Here is an 18,245-nt window from a genome sequence, read left to right as displayed (position 1 = left end):
CAGTGGGTATTGACAGTCAGTGCCCTACCCTCTGTTAAATTGAGATTTTAACACACGTCAGCTTTATGGTCCTTTTTACTGACACCAGCTTTTGACCCGATCTTTAAAACTGATATTAAGCTGTCAGTCGGCCTTGAGGGAATAAATATATATTCTCTGGAGTATTAGTTCAGTGACATCACCATACCTTATGAAGCTTCATTTAAGTACAAATACGCAGCATTCCCAAGTAGCATCTAGATGAAAAGGTGATTGCAACATAATTGGAAGCATATTTACCGTGTCTTTGGTGTTGTGCAATAATGGTCCCTTGAATGTCTTTTCACCCTTGTTGTGTCTCCCTTGAATGTTAAATTCTGTACCGTTTTACTTTCCTCTACTCTTTGTTTGTTTGAATTCTTAATGCTGCCCTTTGGATGTCTCGTCTTTCTGGACTGTTGTCATGTGGGTGAACTCAAAAAGCTGACTGACTTCTGTAACTTGATGAAGGTATCTGTTCAAACCCTTTTTCATGCTTTGGATTAAGGTGGGTTTACCGTGCTTGGAGATCACTTGTTTGCTCTACCAGTCTACTGTTTTGCATGCAGAATTTAGTCTTTTGGAATTAATTAGAAGCCTCCAGTAACAGCGACATCCTTTTGGTGTGCTTGAGCTATTTTTGTATGGTATGTGCCAGTTTCTAAGTCCTTTCCTCTAATCTTGCAGGATTCAAAGGCTTACTTCCATCTTCTCAATCAAATTGCACCAAAAGGTGATGAAGAGGGCCAGGCTCCAATTCCAGTCGATATGTCCGGTATTAATGTAAGTATTAAAACCTGCAGTCTTCCCTTAGCGTATCTGTACACCTAGCATCTGGTTACCGTTCTCTGGGATAGTGAAAAATAGTATTCAGTTGGCAGCAAGATTGGTCAAATGGTTAAAAATAAAGATAAACAGGAACTTCGGCGCTTCTGTCAATAGGTTTAGATGTTTTCTAATTAACCTGGTCAGAGATGTAGTCAATGTGTGTCATCTAAGCTGCTGGTCAAGGGTTAAACACCACCTGTATAACTTGCTGGTTAACCAGTTTAACTTAATTTATAGACATTTTCTAATCAACTTGTTCAGGTATGTATAACACGCCAATTGAGTAGGTAGACTTGAATCTGAGGTAGGTATGCGGCCACTGCATCAGATTAACTTTACTTGCATAACATATGAATAAACTAATTTAACATTTTTAAAAAAAATTGTATTATCTAATCAACTTGTTCAGAGGTGTTATACAACTCTGGAGGAAGTGGGACTTGCTCCAGGGCCTCCTGGCCCAGAGATGGGGGTCACCATGCCTCATCACAGCTTATTGACAAAGTGAGTTTAATTCCTGGGCAATAGAGTTAGTGAAAGGGGAAATTGATCAGATATTCACATTTCTTCTTCTGTGTAATGGTGATTATATGTTTAACTTTGCTTCTGTAACACATTGGTTAATGGGTATTGTTATCTTGTTGTTAGTTAACTGATTAATTTCTCTTAGTAGTTCATGATTTAAAATTCTTGTTTTTACTGTCTTTTAAAAAAAATATACAAATGAATTTACAATTGCATTGATTTCAATGAATTAATGACTGCATCAAAATAGAATGGATAGGAGCTTAAAAATGAAATAATTAACCAAGGTGCTGAATTCCTGCTGGGATTGGGAGGTCAGGGTGAGTCTACTCCAGACAATGAGCTGAATTTTGGTGGACAAAGGAAAGATTGGCAAAATAATGCAGGCAAACAGGAGAATCCTTTCTAGGAATTCACCTCCATGGTGGTGATGGGTATCAGCACTGTATCGTAATTCTCAGGAGAGCTGCCAGCAAGGACGCAGAGAACGAGGTGGGTTTTGGGTTCTGAGGAGTGTAGGACAGAACACGTTGTTTGCAGGTGAAATCACACGTGCTTTCAATTGCGTGCGCAGGAGAGTGACGATCTGAAGCGAGCAGAGTGCATGCTGCAGCAAGCTGACAGGCTTGGCTGCAGACAGTTTGTCACCGCAACAGACGTGGTCCGAGGAAACCCCAAGCTCAATTTGGCGTTTGTCGCCAACTTGTTCAACAAGTATCCAGCTCTTCGGAAACCTGAGAACCAAGACATAGACTGGAGTCTCCTCGAGGGTAAGCTCCTGAAAACTCTAGAATGCCTCAGTGTGAAAAATCTCTCCAGCTACCAATGGTCCCTGCCAAGATCCCATGAATCAAGTCTGCTCCTCCCCTAATATGAGCTACAGCCCTTTGTTGCAGGATTAATTGACTAATTCTGATACGAGTTACGCGTGCGCGCGCACACACACACACACACACACACACACACACACACACACACACACACACACACACACACACACACACACCCCCAACGTAGGATTAGCTAACTAATTCTGATAGGAATTACATCCCCCCCCCCCCTGCCGTTTTAGGATTGACGAATTAATTCTGATGAGTTGTTACCTTAATTGTTGGATCAATTTACTAATTCTGTGTCCCAGCACTTAAAGGATTTCCTGCACTGAAATCCAGGCCTACAATGGCTGAATTCTGGTCACTGACCTCTGTACCCTTTTGATTGGGGTTGTTTGCTTCAAGTAAGCTTATCAGTAAACTTACCTGCTAACTCAGCAATCAAGGAGCCAGACAGTCAGGTTAAAATCTAGCAATGATATTACCATCCTGGTCAACCAGGGGAGCACTTATTGCAAAAGGGTTTCTTGATCTGTGCTGTTGAACTATTGCCCACAAAAATATATTTTTGTTGCCATTGGAGTACACTACACCAATTTTATTGGAATAGTTCGGAAGTCCTGAGAAACATACAACCAAGATATAAGAGGACTGTTTCCAGAAATACATGCAGAATCATAGAATCCCTTTAGTCCAGAAAGAAGCCGTTCAGCCCTCGAGTCAAGAAAGACAGACTTGAGCAAATAGAGAACTAAGGAAATTCATAATAACACCATCTATTGCAATTTATCCCTACTCACTTGGTCCCTGTTCCTTTTATAAATTCCATTTTATGTCTCCAGACTTGAGTATCCTCTGCAAATTTGCAATACAACTCTTGTTTTCTTCATCCAATTTGTTAACATATATATCTAGTGAAGAGGCCCCAGAGCAGATCTTTAAGAGATCAATCCTCACCATATACCCTCAATCAACCTATCCATGTTGAGTGGTGGAGCAGGCTGTATAGACTATGTAGTCACCTCCTGCCTCTATACCTTTGTAGAGTCATAGAGGTCAACAGCATGGAAACAGGCCCTTCAGCCAATTATTCCATGCTGCCTAGTTTTCACAATTGATCTAGTCCTATTTGCCTGCATTTGGTCCATATCCCTCATACCCATGTACCTGTCCAAACGTTTCCTAAATAGTAAAATTGTACTCCCTTCACCATTGCCTCTGGCAGCCTGTTCTGGACACTCTCTCACCTTCTGTGTGAAACAATTGCCCCTCTGGACTTCTTTGTATCTTTCCCCTCTCATCGTTTAAACCTATGCCATCTAGATTTAGATTCCCCTGCCATGGGGGAAAAGCTGTTGGCCATCTACCTTAACGACACCTCTCATGATTTTATAGACCTCTGAGATCATCCCTCATCTCCTAAACTCCAGGGGAGAAAAAAGTCCCAGCCTATCCAACCTCCCCTAATAACTAAAACCTTTCCATGAAATCTTTTTTTGCACTCTTTTTAGTTTAATAATATCCTTTCTTTAGTAGGGTGACCATAACTGCATAAAGGACTCCAAATGTGGCCTCACCAATGTCTTGCATATCTGCAAAAAGATGTTCTGATTCTTGATTTGGAGATGCCGGTGTTGGACTGGGGTGGACTAAGTTAAAAATCACACAACACTAGGTTATAGTTCAACAGGTTTATTTGGAACCACTAGCTTTCGGAGCGCTGCTCCTTCATCAGGTGGTTGTGGAGTATAAGATTGTAAGACACAGAATTTATAGCAAAAGTTTACAGTGTGATGTAACTGAAATTATATATTGAAAAAGATCTGGATTGTTTGTTAAATCTCTCATCTTTTAGAATGGGCGTGTTGGTTTCAGTTCTTTCATATGTAAATCTGGGCCGACATGACACCAATTGTTAAAGTTCACTTGAGAATGTAACTTTTAAATGTTCTGCAATTTACATATGAAAGAACTGAAACCAATATGTTCATTCTAAAAGATGAGAGACTTAACAAACAATCCAGGTTGTTCTCAGCATATAGTTTCAGTTACATCACACTGCAAACCTTTGCTATAAATTCTGTATCATACGACCTTATACTCCACAGCCACCTGATGAAGGAGCAATGCTCCGAAAGCTAGTGCTTCCACGTAAACCTGTTGGACTATAACCTGGTGTTGTGATTTTTAACTTTGTTCTGATTCTTGTACTCAATGCTGTGACTAATGAAAGCAAGCATGCTGAAAGCCACCTTCACCACCCTGATCAGCTGTGATTTAACTGTCAAGGAACTATAAACCTGTACCCATGGATCTCTTTTTGTTCTATAACACTCTCCAACCCCTATCATTTGACTGTGTAAGTCCTGGCCTGGTTTGACCTACCAAATTGTAACTCCTTGCATTTCTCTAAATTAATCTCCATCTGTCATTCCTCAGCTCACTGCCCCAGTAGATCAAGATCTCTCAGATAACCTCCTTCAGCGCCCATTGTACCTCTAATCTTGGTGTCATCCACAAACATACTAACCTTGCCTCCTAGATTCTCATTCAAATCATCTAAATGAATGACAAGTAGCAGTGGACCCAGCACATATCCTTATGCCACACCGCTGACCTACAGTTTGGAAAAACAACCCTCTACCACTACCATTTGTCTTCACTCTACAAGCCAATTTTGTATCCAAATGAATCACCATAGAATTCCTACAGTGTGGAAACAGGCCCTACGGCTCAACGAGTCCATACTGACCCTCCGAAGAGTTACCTATTCTTCCACCATATTATCCTATATTTATCCTATATTTATCCTATATTTATCCAAACTAATGCGCCTAATGTACACACCCTTGAACACTATGGGCAATTTAGCATGTCCAGTTCACCTAATCTGCACACCTTTGGGTGGCACAGTGGTTAGCACTGCTGCCTCACAGCACCAGGGACCTGGGTTCAATTACCCCCTCGGCCGACTGTCTATATGAAGTTTGTACGTTCTCCCCATGTCTGCGTGGGTTTCCTCTGGGTGTTCCGGTCTCCATCCACACTCTAAAGATGTGCAGGTCAGGTGAATAGGCCGTACAAAATTGCCCATAGTGTAAGGTGCAGTAGTCCGGGGTAAATACAGAGTAAAGGAATTGGCCTGGGTGGAGTACAGTTTGGAGATTCGGTGTGAACTTGTTGGGCGGAAGGGCCTGTTTTCATACTGTAAGGAATCTAATCTAATCTTTGGATTGTGTGAGGAAATCCATGCAGACACTGGGAGAATGTGACAGACAGTCACTCGAGGCTGGAATTGAACTGGGGTCCCTGGCACTGTGAGGCAGCAGTGTTAACCACTGAGCTACCATGCCGTTCTCCTTGGATCCTGTGAGATTCAACCTTATTCAACAACCGACCATGCAGTGATGTTTTTAGTATGTAAACTTTCGTCTCTACACCCTCTCTCCCAAACTTTATCACAAGATTACTTCCAATTTCATCTGCTTTCGTCTTGGTTAATGATATCTTGTGTGGAGCCTTGTCAAAAGACTGATCATGTAAACAGTGTCCATAGACGCACCCTTATCTACTGTCTGTCTTTAACTAATGTTGTTGACTTTGATTGTGGCTGCTGTATTCCCCATCTAAGAATGGATAAATTAATTACTTTCCCTCAGGATGGACATTTCTAACTCCTAGAATGGAGGGATTGTCTTAGGAGAACAGATTAAATAAACTGGGCCTACATCAGCATCAATTGTGATTTCTGATCTCCAGCATCTGCAGTCCTCACTTTCTCTCAGGATAGATGTTGAGAGCATGTTTTCTGAGAGAATCTCAGGATCTCTCTTTTATGAGAGAATCTAGAATCAGGGATCCCTGTTTACAAAATCAGGGTCACCCTCTTAAAACAAAGTCGTAGAGATGTACAACATGGAACAGATCTTTTGGCCCAACTCATCCATACCAGCTGAACTCTCCTTTGCCTGCATTTAGCCCTTATCCCTGTGAATCTTTCCCATCTGATTAGGCTTTTTGTTTTCCCCCTCTCTCTGAGAGCTGAGAGTCTTTAGCACTCTGCTTCCAGCATCCTTTTAGGAAGAGACGAGTATTTGAATATTTTGGAGGCAGATATAGATTGATGCTTGTTGAGCAAGACTTATTGGGCAAATGTGGATTTGAAGATACCATCAGCTCATCCAAGGTCTTATTGAAGGGTAGAGCAGACTTGAGGGGCTGAAAGGCCTATTGTTTTCGATTTTTACATTTATTCCTATCCCCTTGGATGGCAGAGCAGGTGTGAAAGGCCTGATGGCCAACACCTGCTCCCTTTCTCATGTTCTTACATATTTCTGCATCTCTATAACAAATTCTATTTCCTATCTTTTTGGATGACTTTGTGAACCATCTATCTTTATTTTAAACATTGTAGGTGAAACGAGAGAGGAAAGGACTTTCAGAAACTGGATGAACTCACTTGGTGTGACTCCTCGCGTGAACCATTTGTACAGGTGAGGGAAACCAATGGAATAAGATTAAGTTCAAGGTTATGCAAGGATCCAGTTGCTGCAATCTATAGGATTAATCATACATTAACAATCTGAATTCAGAGTCACAGAAATTGTATAGTCAGTCTACACACAGAACTTTGTCTGTTACCTTGGGTCTTTTAACAATTGATTGCACCTTGTTTCAAGGTGAACTTTAGAGTGAGTGTCTTTGTAGCACTTTCTCTGTCCACTCGAGAGTAATGGACATTTTGAGAGTTAGCTAAGCAGAATTTGGTGGAATATTCAGACAGCATTGCCAATCCACTGAAGTTGGTTTTGCAAGGGGTTTAACTGAGTTCTTGTAGTGATGGAATCAAGAATGACACGAGCATTTATTCAACAGTTCTTCCATTGAATCTGGAGAAGCGTAGTGACAACACCTGGTCTGGACACTGGGACTTTCATTGACTGCAGAGATATTTGTTATCAAGCACTCATTGCAGTAGTTTAGAATGTTGAGTTGGCATAGTCGACCCCGGTGTTCGATCTCCTCATCAGTGGTGGCTTTAGGAGAGAGGTGACTGTCAAAGTTAGGAGGTACTCAGCATTTTCCAGTGTATCTCATAAGACTAGGAGAAAGTGAGGACTGCAGATGCTGGAGATCAGAGCTGAAAATGTGTTGCTGGAAAAGCTCAGCAGGTCAGGCAGCATCCAAGAAGCAGGAGATTCGACGTTTCGGACATGAGTCCTGAAGAAGGGCTCATGCCCGAAACTTCAAATCTCCTGTTCCTTGGATGCTGCCTGACTTGCTGCACTTTTCCAGTATCTCATAAGACTATAAGATATAAAGTCCAGAAATCTGCTCTGCCATTCAATTATGGCTGATAAGTTTCTCAGCCCAATTCTCCTGCTTTCTCCCTGTAATCCTTGATCCCCTTGATACTCAAGAACCTACCTATCTTAGTCTTAATTATACTTAATGACCTGGCCTCCACAGCCTTCTGTGGCAATGAATTCCATAGATTCACCTCAGTCTGGCTAAAAGAAGTTTCTCCTTATCTCTGTTTTAAAAGGTCTTCCCTTTACTCTAACACTGTGCCTTTGGGTCCTAGTCTCTCTACCAATGGAAACATCTATACAACATCCACTCTGTCCAGGCCATTGAGTATTCTGTATGTTTCAATTAGATCCCCCCCCCCCACCTCATTCATCCAAACTCGCAAGTACAGATCCAGAGTCCTCAAATGTTCCTTGTATGTCAAGCTTTTCATTTCTGGCACCATTCTCCTGAACCTCCTCTGAACATTCCCAGTACATCCTTCCTGAGATATGGGGTCCAAAACTGCACGCAGTACTCCAAATGTGGCCTGACAGACCCTCCTAGAGCTTCGCAAGTACATACCTGCTTTTATATCCAAGTCCTTTCGAAATAAATACCATAATTGCATTTGCCTTCCTGACTACTGACTCAACCTGCACATTTACCTTGAGAGAATCTTGGACTAGAACTCCCAAGTCTCTCTGCACTTCAGACTTCTGAATTTTCTCCCCATTTAGGAAATAGTCAATGCTTTTATTTTTAGTACCAAAGTGCATGACTTCACACTTATCCATGTTGTACTCCATCTGCCATTTCTTTGCCCATTCTCCTAACCTGTTCCTAACCTTTCCTAACACATGTCAAGACTTTTCCTGCATTAATCAAGAATAAAATACCTCAGTCTTTCACACGCCATGATGTACGTCCCTTCTTGAAGGTAGTTATAATTGTCACATTCCTAAAAACTTGGAAAGGGGTGGGGAGAGAAGAGAGAGTGAGTTATTTATCTTCTCAAATCCATAGGATGAGTAAATGATGTTTTGAAAAGCCTATCTGTGTTGAAGTGCTCAGATGGAATGCCATTGGAGCTGCAGAACTTTGTTTTCTTTCATGTGTTTGAATGTTTGTTGCACTTCTCACATCACTTGTGGATTACTTGTGGAGTCTGCCTCACCAGGGATAGCAAGCAGAGCCCCAGTTGTCCCAGTGAATTCATACTCCTGAGTTGAAGATGTTCTTTCCAATGCTGACGGATAATATTGTCCTCCTTAAGCAGACAAAGCTTAACCTTGGTGTGTATATGGTCCCGGTGGCTTCCAATTTTATAAAAAAAGCTTTTGCATGCTCCGATAGTCAGCAAATTGTTGGATCTTTCTTTTTTGACTACATGTCCTAGAACTTTCAGATTTTTCTTTGGACGTCAGCGTTGAGCTGTTCCAGCAGCATGTTTTAAAAACCTAGTCACTGTCGCAATGTAGGAATTTCAGCAACTAAATAGCTAGGATATGAGTTCCTGGAATCTGCTCCATGATCTCTTTGGTATCTGCTTCCCAGTCACTGGATGGTGGGCAGAGGCAGGTGCAGCAAAAAATCCAGAAGATAAACCATGTGTTTCTTTTTATCATAGGAAGATTACAGTACAGGAGCAAAGATTGCATTTGCAGAGAACAATGGTAAAGCCACACTTTGGACATTGTGAGCAATTCTGGGCCCCTTGACTCGGGAAGGATACACAGTCCGTAGAGGGAAACCAGTAGAGGTTCATGAATGGTGGGGGCTGTCTTATAGAGTCATACAGCATAGAAATAGGTCCCAATGACATTAGTATATTTTTTTTAAAAAAGGATGAAGTCCATAAGAGCTAAATATGAGGACTTGAGAAGTAAATTGAAAAGTAGGACCTCCAAACTTTTGAGGAATGGTTGAGGAGACTGGTCTCCTGTTCTGGGACTTTAGAAAAGTAAGTCACAATCTCATAGAAACAGCAAAATTTGTAAAGGGATGCACAGAGGAAGTAGAGAAAGGATGTTTCTCCTGACTGTTCAGTCCAGAACCAGAGTTTGCAGCCTCAGAATAAAAGGCAAGTCATTTAGACCATAAGATATAAGGGCACGATTGAGGATTGACTTAGGACTGAGATGAGGAGGAACCTCTTCACTCGGAAGTGGTGAATCTTTGCAATTCCCTATCCGAGAAAGCTATGGAAATTCAGTCAAGCAAGTTTGAGTGAGAAATTGATGACACCCAGGGATATGGTGGCACAGTGGTTAGCACTGCTGCCTCACAGCGCCAGGGACCTGGGTTCAATTCCCGACTCAGGCGACTGACTGTGTGGAGTTTGCACGTTCTCCCCGTGTCTGCGTGGGTTTCCTCCGGGTGCTCCGGTTTCCTCCCACAGTCCAAAGATGTGCGGGTTAGGTGAATTGGCCATGCTAAATTGCCCGTAGTGTTAGGTAAGGGGTATATGTAGGGGAATGGGTGGGTTGCGCTTCGGCGGGTCGGTGTGGACTTGTTGGGCCGAAGGGCCTGTTTCCACACTGTAAGTAATCTAATAATAATCTAATAAAATCTAATAAAGCATGCATGTAGTGATGAGGTATATGGTTAGAATCGCAGGGCTGACCGGAGGGGCTGAATAGCCTACTCCTACTTTTGTGTTCCTATAAAACAAAACAAACTGTGCCTTGTCTTGTCGATTGACAATTCCCCTGCTCGCCTTCAGAGTAGTGCTGTAGGAACTTTTACATTCACCTGAAAGAAAAACAAACTTCAGTTTAACATCGCCGCTTGTGAGGACAACACTTTCAAGCATGCGGTGCTCCTTCACGATCCCTATGTTATGTGCTCAAATCACTATTTTAGGGACTTGAACCCAGATGGTGTGTGTGTGTGAGTGAGAGAGAGAGAGAGACCTGGGCCACATTTGACACCTAAATCAGTTGCTGGGAGTTTTTCATGAGAAACTCTTACCTTTACTTTCTTTATTAAAAGTTCAGCTGATCTATGTGGATCATTCTCCTCTGGATTCACGCCCAATTTTTAGTCAGGTGATAAACCTGTTTATTTGAAGGATGTGTGAGTTAATCTCTGGCTAACAACATTGCTTTTAATATTATTATTGTTTGAAATTTCCTGAGGCCTTAATAAAGCCTTCGAGTAAAAAATGAGGTCTGCAGATGCTGGAGATCACAGCTGCAAATGTGTTGCTGGTCAAAGCACAGCAGGTTAGGCAGCATCTCAGGAATAGAGAATTCGACGTTTCGAGGCCTTAATAAGTCAAGGAGGCAGCATAGTTAATAAATCTATTTTGTCTTGACACTGTACTACTTCTGCACTGGCATTAGATGGTGCCAGTATGCTGTTTCAATCCAATTCTTCCCCTCCATGGTTACAGTTGTTAAAATAGTTCCAGTCAGAGCTATGAATTTGGTTTCAAGCTATATTCTAAATTTTACACAGCCAAATAGAAAACAAAAGTGCACTGAAAACATCTGTATTATAAAAGGTAGATGGTAAACTGTTTTATCCAAAAACACTGATCTATTCATGAATACTGGGGCAAACAGTGAGCAAATTTCAAACACATGTGTAAGGTTTGCCAAATCAGTAAAAAACGTAGCAGATTTTGAGCATTAAAATACTGATCCACCAGTCCAGTCTGCATTTTAAGACTATAAGACAAAGGAGCAGAAGTTAGGCCATTCAGCCCATCGTGTCTGCTCTGCCATTCAATCATGGTTGATAAGTTTCTCAACCCAATTGTCCCAGTAACCCTTGATCCCCTTGACAATTAAACCATATCTATCTCTGTCTTAAATATACTTAATGACCTGGCCTCCACAGCCTTTATGTAGCAATGAATTCCACAGATTCACCACTATGGGGTTGAAGGAGTTTCTCCTTATCTCTGTTTTAAAAGGTCTTACCTTTGCTCTAATGCTGTGCCCTGGGGTCCTAGTCTCTCCTACCAATGGAAACATCTTCCCAGCATCTACTCTGTCCAGGCCATTCAGTATTCTGTATGTCCTGATTAGATCCCCTCCCCTCATCCATCTAAACTCCATTGAGTATAAACACAGAGTTCTCAAATGTTAAGCTTTTTATTCCTGGGTCCATCCTCTAGCTTTCTAGAAGGCAGATGTCATTTGACTATTATAAAAGTTGAATTTTTTTTTCATTATCAGGATTACTGATTAAAAGAGAACTTTTACATTGGTTTTGAGTCCTGGGAAAGGTATTACCTTGACTTGCTGCCTCTGTGATCGTACCTGCCATTTCTCTTACAATGAGTTAATGTCTTTTTTGTCCTCCTAAAAACAAAGAAATGGCAGAAGAATTGAATTGGTACTTCAGATCTGTGTTCACTGGGGAAGACACAAGCAATCTCCCTGAGGTAACAGTGGCTGAAGGACCTGAACTTAAGGGAATTTATATTTGCCAGGGATTGGTGTTGGAAAGACTGTTAGGACTGAAGGTTGATAAGTCCCTGGGGCCTGATGGACTACATCCCAGGGTACTGAAGGAGGTGGCTCGAGAAATCGTGGATGCGTTGGTGATTATTTTCCAGAGTTCAATAGATTCTGGATCAGTTCCTGAGGATTGGAGGGTGGCTAATGTTGTACCACTTTTTAAGAAAGGTGGGAGAGAGAAAGCAGGAAATTATAGACCAGTTAGTCTGACCTCAGTGGTGGGAAAGATGCTGGAGTCTATTATAAAGGATGAAATTACCACACATCTGGATGATAGTAACAGGATAGGTCAGAGTCAGCATGGATTTATGAAGGGGAAATCATGCTTGACTAATCTTCTGGAATTTTGTTTGAGGATGTAACTCTGAAGATAGACGAGGGAGATCCAGTGGATGTAGTGTACCTGGACTTTCAGAAAGCTTTTGATAAAGTCCCACATAGGAGGTTAGTGAGCAAAGTTAGGGCGCATGGTTCTGGGGGCAAAGTACTAACTTGGATTGAAAGTTGGTTGGTTGACAGGAAACAAAGAGTAGTGATAAACGGCTCCATTTCGGAATGGCAGGCAGTGAGGTACCAGTGGGGTACCGCAGGGACTGCAGCTTTTTACAATATATGTTATGATATAGAAGCTGGTATTAATAGTAACATTAGCAGATTTGCTGACGATACTAAGCTGGATGGCAGGGTGAAATGTGAGGAGGATATTAGGAGATTACAGGGTGACTTGGACAGGTTAGGTGAGTGGTCAGATGCAAGGCAGATGCAGTTTAATGTGGATAAATGTATGGTTATCCACTTTGGTGGCAAGAACAGGAAGGCAGATTACTACCTCAATGGAATCAATTTCTGTAAAGGGGCAGTACAGAGAGATCTGGGTGTTCTTGTACACCAGTCAATGAAGGTAAGCATGCAGGTACAGCAGGTAGTGAAGAAGGCGAATAGCATGCTGGCCTTAATAACGAGAGGGATTGAGTATAGAAGCAAAGAGGTTCTTCTGCAGCTATACAGGACCCTGGTGAGACCACACCTGGAGTACTGTGTGCAGTTCTAGTCTCCAAATTTGAGGAAAGACATTCTGGCTATTGAGGGAGTGCAGCGTAGGTTCACGAGGTCAATTCCTGGAATGGCGGGGTTACCTTACACTGAAAGACTGGAGCGACTGGGCTTGTATACCCTTGAGTTTAGAAGACTGAGAGGGGATCTGATTGAGACATATAAGATTATTAAAGGATTGGACACTCTGGAGGCAGGAAACATGTTTCCGCTGAGGGGTGAGTGCCAAACCAGAGGACACAGCTTAAAAATACGGGGTAGACTATTTAGGACAGAGATGAGGAGAGACTTCTTCACCCAGAGAGTGGTGGCTGTGTGGAATGCTCTGCTCCAGAGGGCAGTGGAGGCTCAGTCTCTGGATTCATTTAAGAAAGTGTTGGATAGACCTCTCCAGGATAGTGGAATCAAGGGTTATGGAGATAAGGCAGGAACAGGATACTGATTAAGGATGATCAGCCATAATCATATTGAATGGTGGTGCAGGCTCGAAGGGCAGAATGGTCTATTCCATATCTATTGTCTATTCTGATATCAGTCGACCTGCACCAGTCTCTGGGTTTGAGAATTCTGACTGGATCAGTATCCTGAACTGCATCTCGACTCTGAGCAGTTCTGAATGCACAATCCTATTCTCCATACTGTGAAGATGATTTATAATCTGTCTTGTTACAGTGACCTGGAAGATGCCTTGGTAATTCTGCAGCTGTATGAAAAGATCAAAGTTCCAGTGGACTGGAGTCGGGTGAACAAGCCACCTTATCCTAAGCTGGGAGCCAACATGAAGAAGGTAAGTTTTTCTCAATGGAAGGCCAAAACCACTTGGCAGGTCAGGATCAGAGTTTTCTGCAGTCTAACTGTGCGGTCAGCAACCTGCCTTGATGTCTCTGATCTTGCCCCCTTTGTGATCCTGAGATTCCTCCTGTTTATTCAAATGGAAACAGACTTTAGATATTAATGTGTTTTTAAAACCAAAATTAAAGGACTTTAGCCAATTTATAAGTAGACAACTGTTGAAAATGCATAACTTGAAAAGGCACTCATTAAAAATAAAGTTATGGAGATCCAAGATGGCGGCGACTCAGCAAGTCTGAGTCTACAGAGCCCTTCCCAAAACCTGGGTAAAGTGGGTTTCCTGTCCCCACCACACTTGCCAAACCACCCAAAAAATTTCTTTAATCTTAATTAGCTGCTGAATATTATATTTAAATAGTCTAATACTGAGTGGATAATGAGTAAATCAAAGGGACCCCGCAGCTCTCAGAAAACAAAGACCCCTCCCCCACCCTCCTCTCCTCTGGCTGCAGCTGATGTAAAAACAGGCCTTATAGAGATGATTGCTAGACTGGAATCGACACTCGTCAATTTCATCGCAGAATCCAGACAGAGATGGAATGCATTCGAAGAAAAGCTGCAGAAACAGAATCAAACCATGGAAGAGCTGCAGGGCCGAGTGGAGGGGATGGAACTAAAGGCCACGACCTCCGAGGCTGCAGCTCAAACAGCTGCAGAACAGGTGAGAGCTCTGGAGCAGAGAGTCAGGGCCTTTGAAATTTACATCGATGATATTGACAACAGAAATCGGAGAAAGAATATTCGATTGCTGGGCCTTCAAGAGCAAGAAGGGAAAGAACAGTTAGTAGCATTTCTGGAGCGATGGCTGCCGCAGATTTTAAACCTGGGGGCTGAAACTGACCGGGTAAGGGTGGAGTGGGCCTACCGGGTCGCAGTACGCGGATCTGGCCCAAACCAGCGCCCACGCCCGGTCCTGTTCCGGCTGCAGAGTTATAGGGAGAGGCAGATACTCCTGGATGCCTCCAGAAAGCTTGGAAAGGATCCTAAAGCTATGATTCATGAAGGATCCAAGATTATGTTATTTCAGGACTTCTCCCCGGCTTTGGCACGAAGAAGGAAGGCGTTTGATGAGGTGAAGAAATGTTTAAGGGACTTAGATATTCAATACACCTTACGCTACCCAGCGACGTTATGCTTTACCCACGAAGGATCCGAGTATAATTTTAGATCATCGGAAGAGGCCAAGAAACTTTTAGACTCGGTTAAATAAATCGTAAGAGACAATTTATGTTGGCTTGCCTCTCCCACACTCCGTGGGGAGAAATGGTTACTTTATTCTACTTTACTTTTGCCTCTGGGAGCGGGGTTGTCTTCCTTGCTATGTTATTATACTTAACTGTAATCTGTTGGAGTTGTAATTTTATAGTTATGTGTGTTTGTACGTGGCATTGATGCTATTAGATATACTCAGGTATGGGTGGGGTGGGGTGGGGGTGCGGCGCTCACTGTTAACTCTAGCTCGGTATTATATCTAAATCCTATTAAGGAGCGCCCGGGTCGAGGGTGGGACACTGTTTGGGAGAGGATATGGTGGAACGTTGGAAAGGTAGTAAGGCCCCCTGAGAACAAGGGGGAAGATCTCCATTCAAACATGTTTAATTTTTTTTTGTTTGTTCTTATTGTTTGGAAATAGCTTCCTTTTAATCATACTGTTATGAGTGTATTAGAGAACATTTTCTCTTATTTGAAGGATGTAAGCGACTCAACTATACACTCTGGATGATTGTGGATTAGTTGAATTTTGATGATTATATATTTAAGATCTATTTTTATATTAATGTTTGTTCTTGAAAATTCTGCTTATTTTTGTAAATTTGTCAAAATGTTAAATTCCCAATAAAAATATCTATAAAAAAAAATATATTAATAAACCAAAACCTGAAACCCAAAAAAAAAATAAAGTTATAGAGTTGGGGGAATGGGACTGACTGGATTGCTCAATGGAGAGATAGCATAGATTTGATGGACTGCATGGCTGCCTCCTGTACTGTAGTAAAAACTTTATTTTAATATCACTTAATTTTAATAATTTAGTCAAAATTCTGCTTCAACATCCCAGAATAGACACTAACAGGGCTGCAATGTAGGCTTTGAGTACACATGTATTTAGAAAAAGCTAGTTTAAAGTAAATCACTCCTTTGTTTTACCTGGTGAGTAATGGCCAGACTTTTGCAGCACTGTAGCTTAATGGGTACCACTGCTGCACCAGGGACCTGGATTGGATTCCATCTTTGGGTGACTGTCTGCATGTTTTCCCCATGTCTACATGGGTTTCCTCTGGGTGCCCTGGTTTCATCCCACAGTCCAAGTATTTGCAGCTTAGTGGGCTGGCCATGCTAAATTGCCCAAAGAGTCCAGGAATGAGTAGGCTAGGTCCATTAGCCATGGGAAATACAGCATTACACGATTAGGGTAGGGGAATGGGTCTGATGGTATGATCTTTGGACGACAGGTTTGGACTTGATAGGCAAATAGCCTACATCGACACTGTAGGGATTCTGATTCTTGTTGGCCAGTCTCAGTCCCTGAGTTTGACCATTACATTAAAATTCTTATCTGCCAATCTAATAATCATACTTGACCACCCAGTTTCCCAGAATGTAAGGCAACAGCCTCTTGGTTCTAGGTGCACTAATTTTGGGTGGGCTCCTGTCTAGCCATCCTCAAAAGTGTACTTTTTACAACCTTCCTAGTACTTCCTCAGTGTTTGAAATGAAAAATTAATTCCAGACATATTCACAACTTTCTTGAACAATGAATGGCAGGCATGTACTGTTGATATCACCTACACACTCCCCCATCAGTAAGGGCAAGATTTCAACTGAAGACCAAACCTCCTTCCAAATTTGGGCAGAATCACCTTCCCATAAATGTAACAATCCAAATTGTTGTTAAGGTATAAGTAGTCATTGAAGGTGTATGTTATTTTACCTCTACTATTTGATAAATACAGCATAACAGCAGACCATTCAGCCTTTCAAGATTATAGTAGTCCCTTTACATCATTTGAACCCCCCTGTCTAATCCTACTTTCATGTCCACTCTTAGTTCTTTACATTTCCTCCTTTCTCAAGCAACTATTTATTTTTGTCCTCTGTTAAAGGATTTAAAAAATCAGCTTTTCCTGTCCGATTTCAGCCAAACCAGGTGTTTAGAGTCATGGGATCAGAGGGCACGAAAGGAGAGCTTTTTAATAATTGTGCCTGTACTAGCCCTTTAACCAATCCCACTCCACTACCCCCCCCCAACCCGGACCCCATAGCCCTGTGAAGATTCTTTTTGCTCTTCAAGGATATTATCTAATTTCCCTTTAAAAGTCAGTGGTGACTCTGTACCCACTGTTCTTATTATCATTCGTAACCTCTCATTTAATGCTTAAAAATAAACCCACGTCTGTTAAGTATTACTAAGGTGGGAGACTCCTCAGAATCAGAGTGTGACTTTCTCTGGTTCTAGTTAAACTCCGTTTTGGAACGGGTCCCACAGTATTGTGGTTCCACTTGTGGAGTCCTCCAGCATAAGGCTCTTGACAGAATTGTTTTGAGGCCTCCTAATCTGCCAATACCACCATCAAGATGGCTTTCTGTAGGTGGGTGAGAAGGTTGAGCCACTTCTGCCCAACCCAGCCGACCTGTATCTCTGAAATGTACAGAAGCCCAAATCTGAGCATCATGGGAGAGGGGAGACATCAGCGATTTTCAATTCAAGGAGGCAAATCCACTATTCAGTTCTTGAATAGCTTCATTCTAGTGAATTATGGCTCAACAACTGTTGCATACTGCTGCTGAGACCTGTTCATTGAATTGAAATGAAATGAAGTGAGCGCAGACAGTAGTAAGACTGAGATTGAAAGTCAAGTTTTGGGAAGCTCCACAACCAATCACCGACAGTTACTTGGTTCTTTTTTGATTCAGCTAATTGACCATTTTAAAAAATTAATAAGACTGTGTTTTCTGCAAATGAATCAAACCAGAGGGTTGCTAACATTTAACCTTTGTTACCCCAAAGCTGGAAAACTGTAACTATGCTGTTGAACTGGGAAAGAATAAAGCAAAGTTTTCACTCGTTGGGATTGCAGGACAAGATCTGAATGAAGGCAAACACATGCCAACTTTAGCCTTGCTATGGCAGTTAATGAGGAGGTGAGTGCGTTTAACTTACACGATAGAGCCAGAGATTGATGGTACTACAATGAGGTCTACCTGGAAATTGGGACGTGTTTGGTTCTGCTTCACTAATGCTGAACAAAGTAATCTAGATTTTGAATCCTGCTGGAAAGGCAGAGATGGTGATGAAGCTTTTTGTCTTGCATCCATCAGAACAAATGCAAGAATTTTTTTGTTCCCAATCAAAATCAGAAGTGTTGCAGTGCTG

The 18,245-nt window shown here is 42.0% G+C and overlaps 1 protein-coding gene across 2 annotated transcripts in view; it reads left to right on the top strand.

Annotated features, from left to right (window-relative positions):
• The window catches only part of LOC132820959 (plastin-2-like), a 67,151-nt gene that overhangs the window by 43,800 nt on the left and 5,106 nt on the right, over positions 1 to 18,245 (top strand). For both annotated transcript variants that reach the window (XM_060833359.1, XM_060833360.1), the window contains exons 9-13: positions 706 to 801; positions 1,946 to 2,141; positions 6,619 to 6,697; positions 13,691 to 13,805; positions 17,880 to 18,013. In XM_060833359.1, coding sequence (XP_060689342.1) covers positions 706 to 801; positions 1,946 to 2,141; positions 6,619 to 6,697; positions 13,691 to 13,805; positions 17,880 to 18,013 — 620 coding nt within the window. The remainder of the gene's footprint in view (positions 1 to 705; positions 802 to 1,945; positions 2,142 to 6,618; positions 6,698 to 13,690; positions 13,806 to 17,879; positions 18,014 to 18,245) is intronic.

This window comes from Hemiscyllium ocellatum, chromosome 12 (assembly GCF_020745735.1).
Source record: "Hemiscyllium ocellatum isolate sHemOce1 chromosome 12, sHemOce1.pat.X.cur, whole genome shotgun sequence".
Classification (NCBI taxonomy): domain Eukaryota; kingdom Metazoa; phylum Chordata; class Chondrichthyes; order Orectolobiformes; family Hemiscylliidae; genus Hemiscyllium; species Hemiscyllium ocellatum.
The sequence above is the reverse complement of the archived record's forward strand: the minus strand, read 5'-3'. Positions and strand labels throughout refer to the sequence as shown.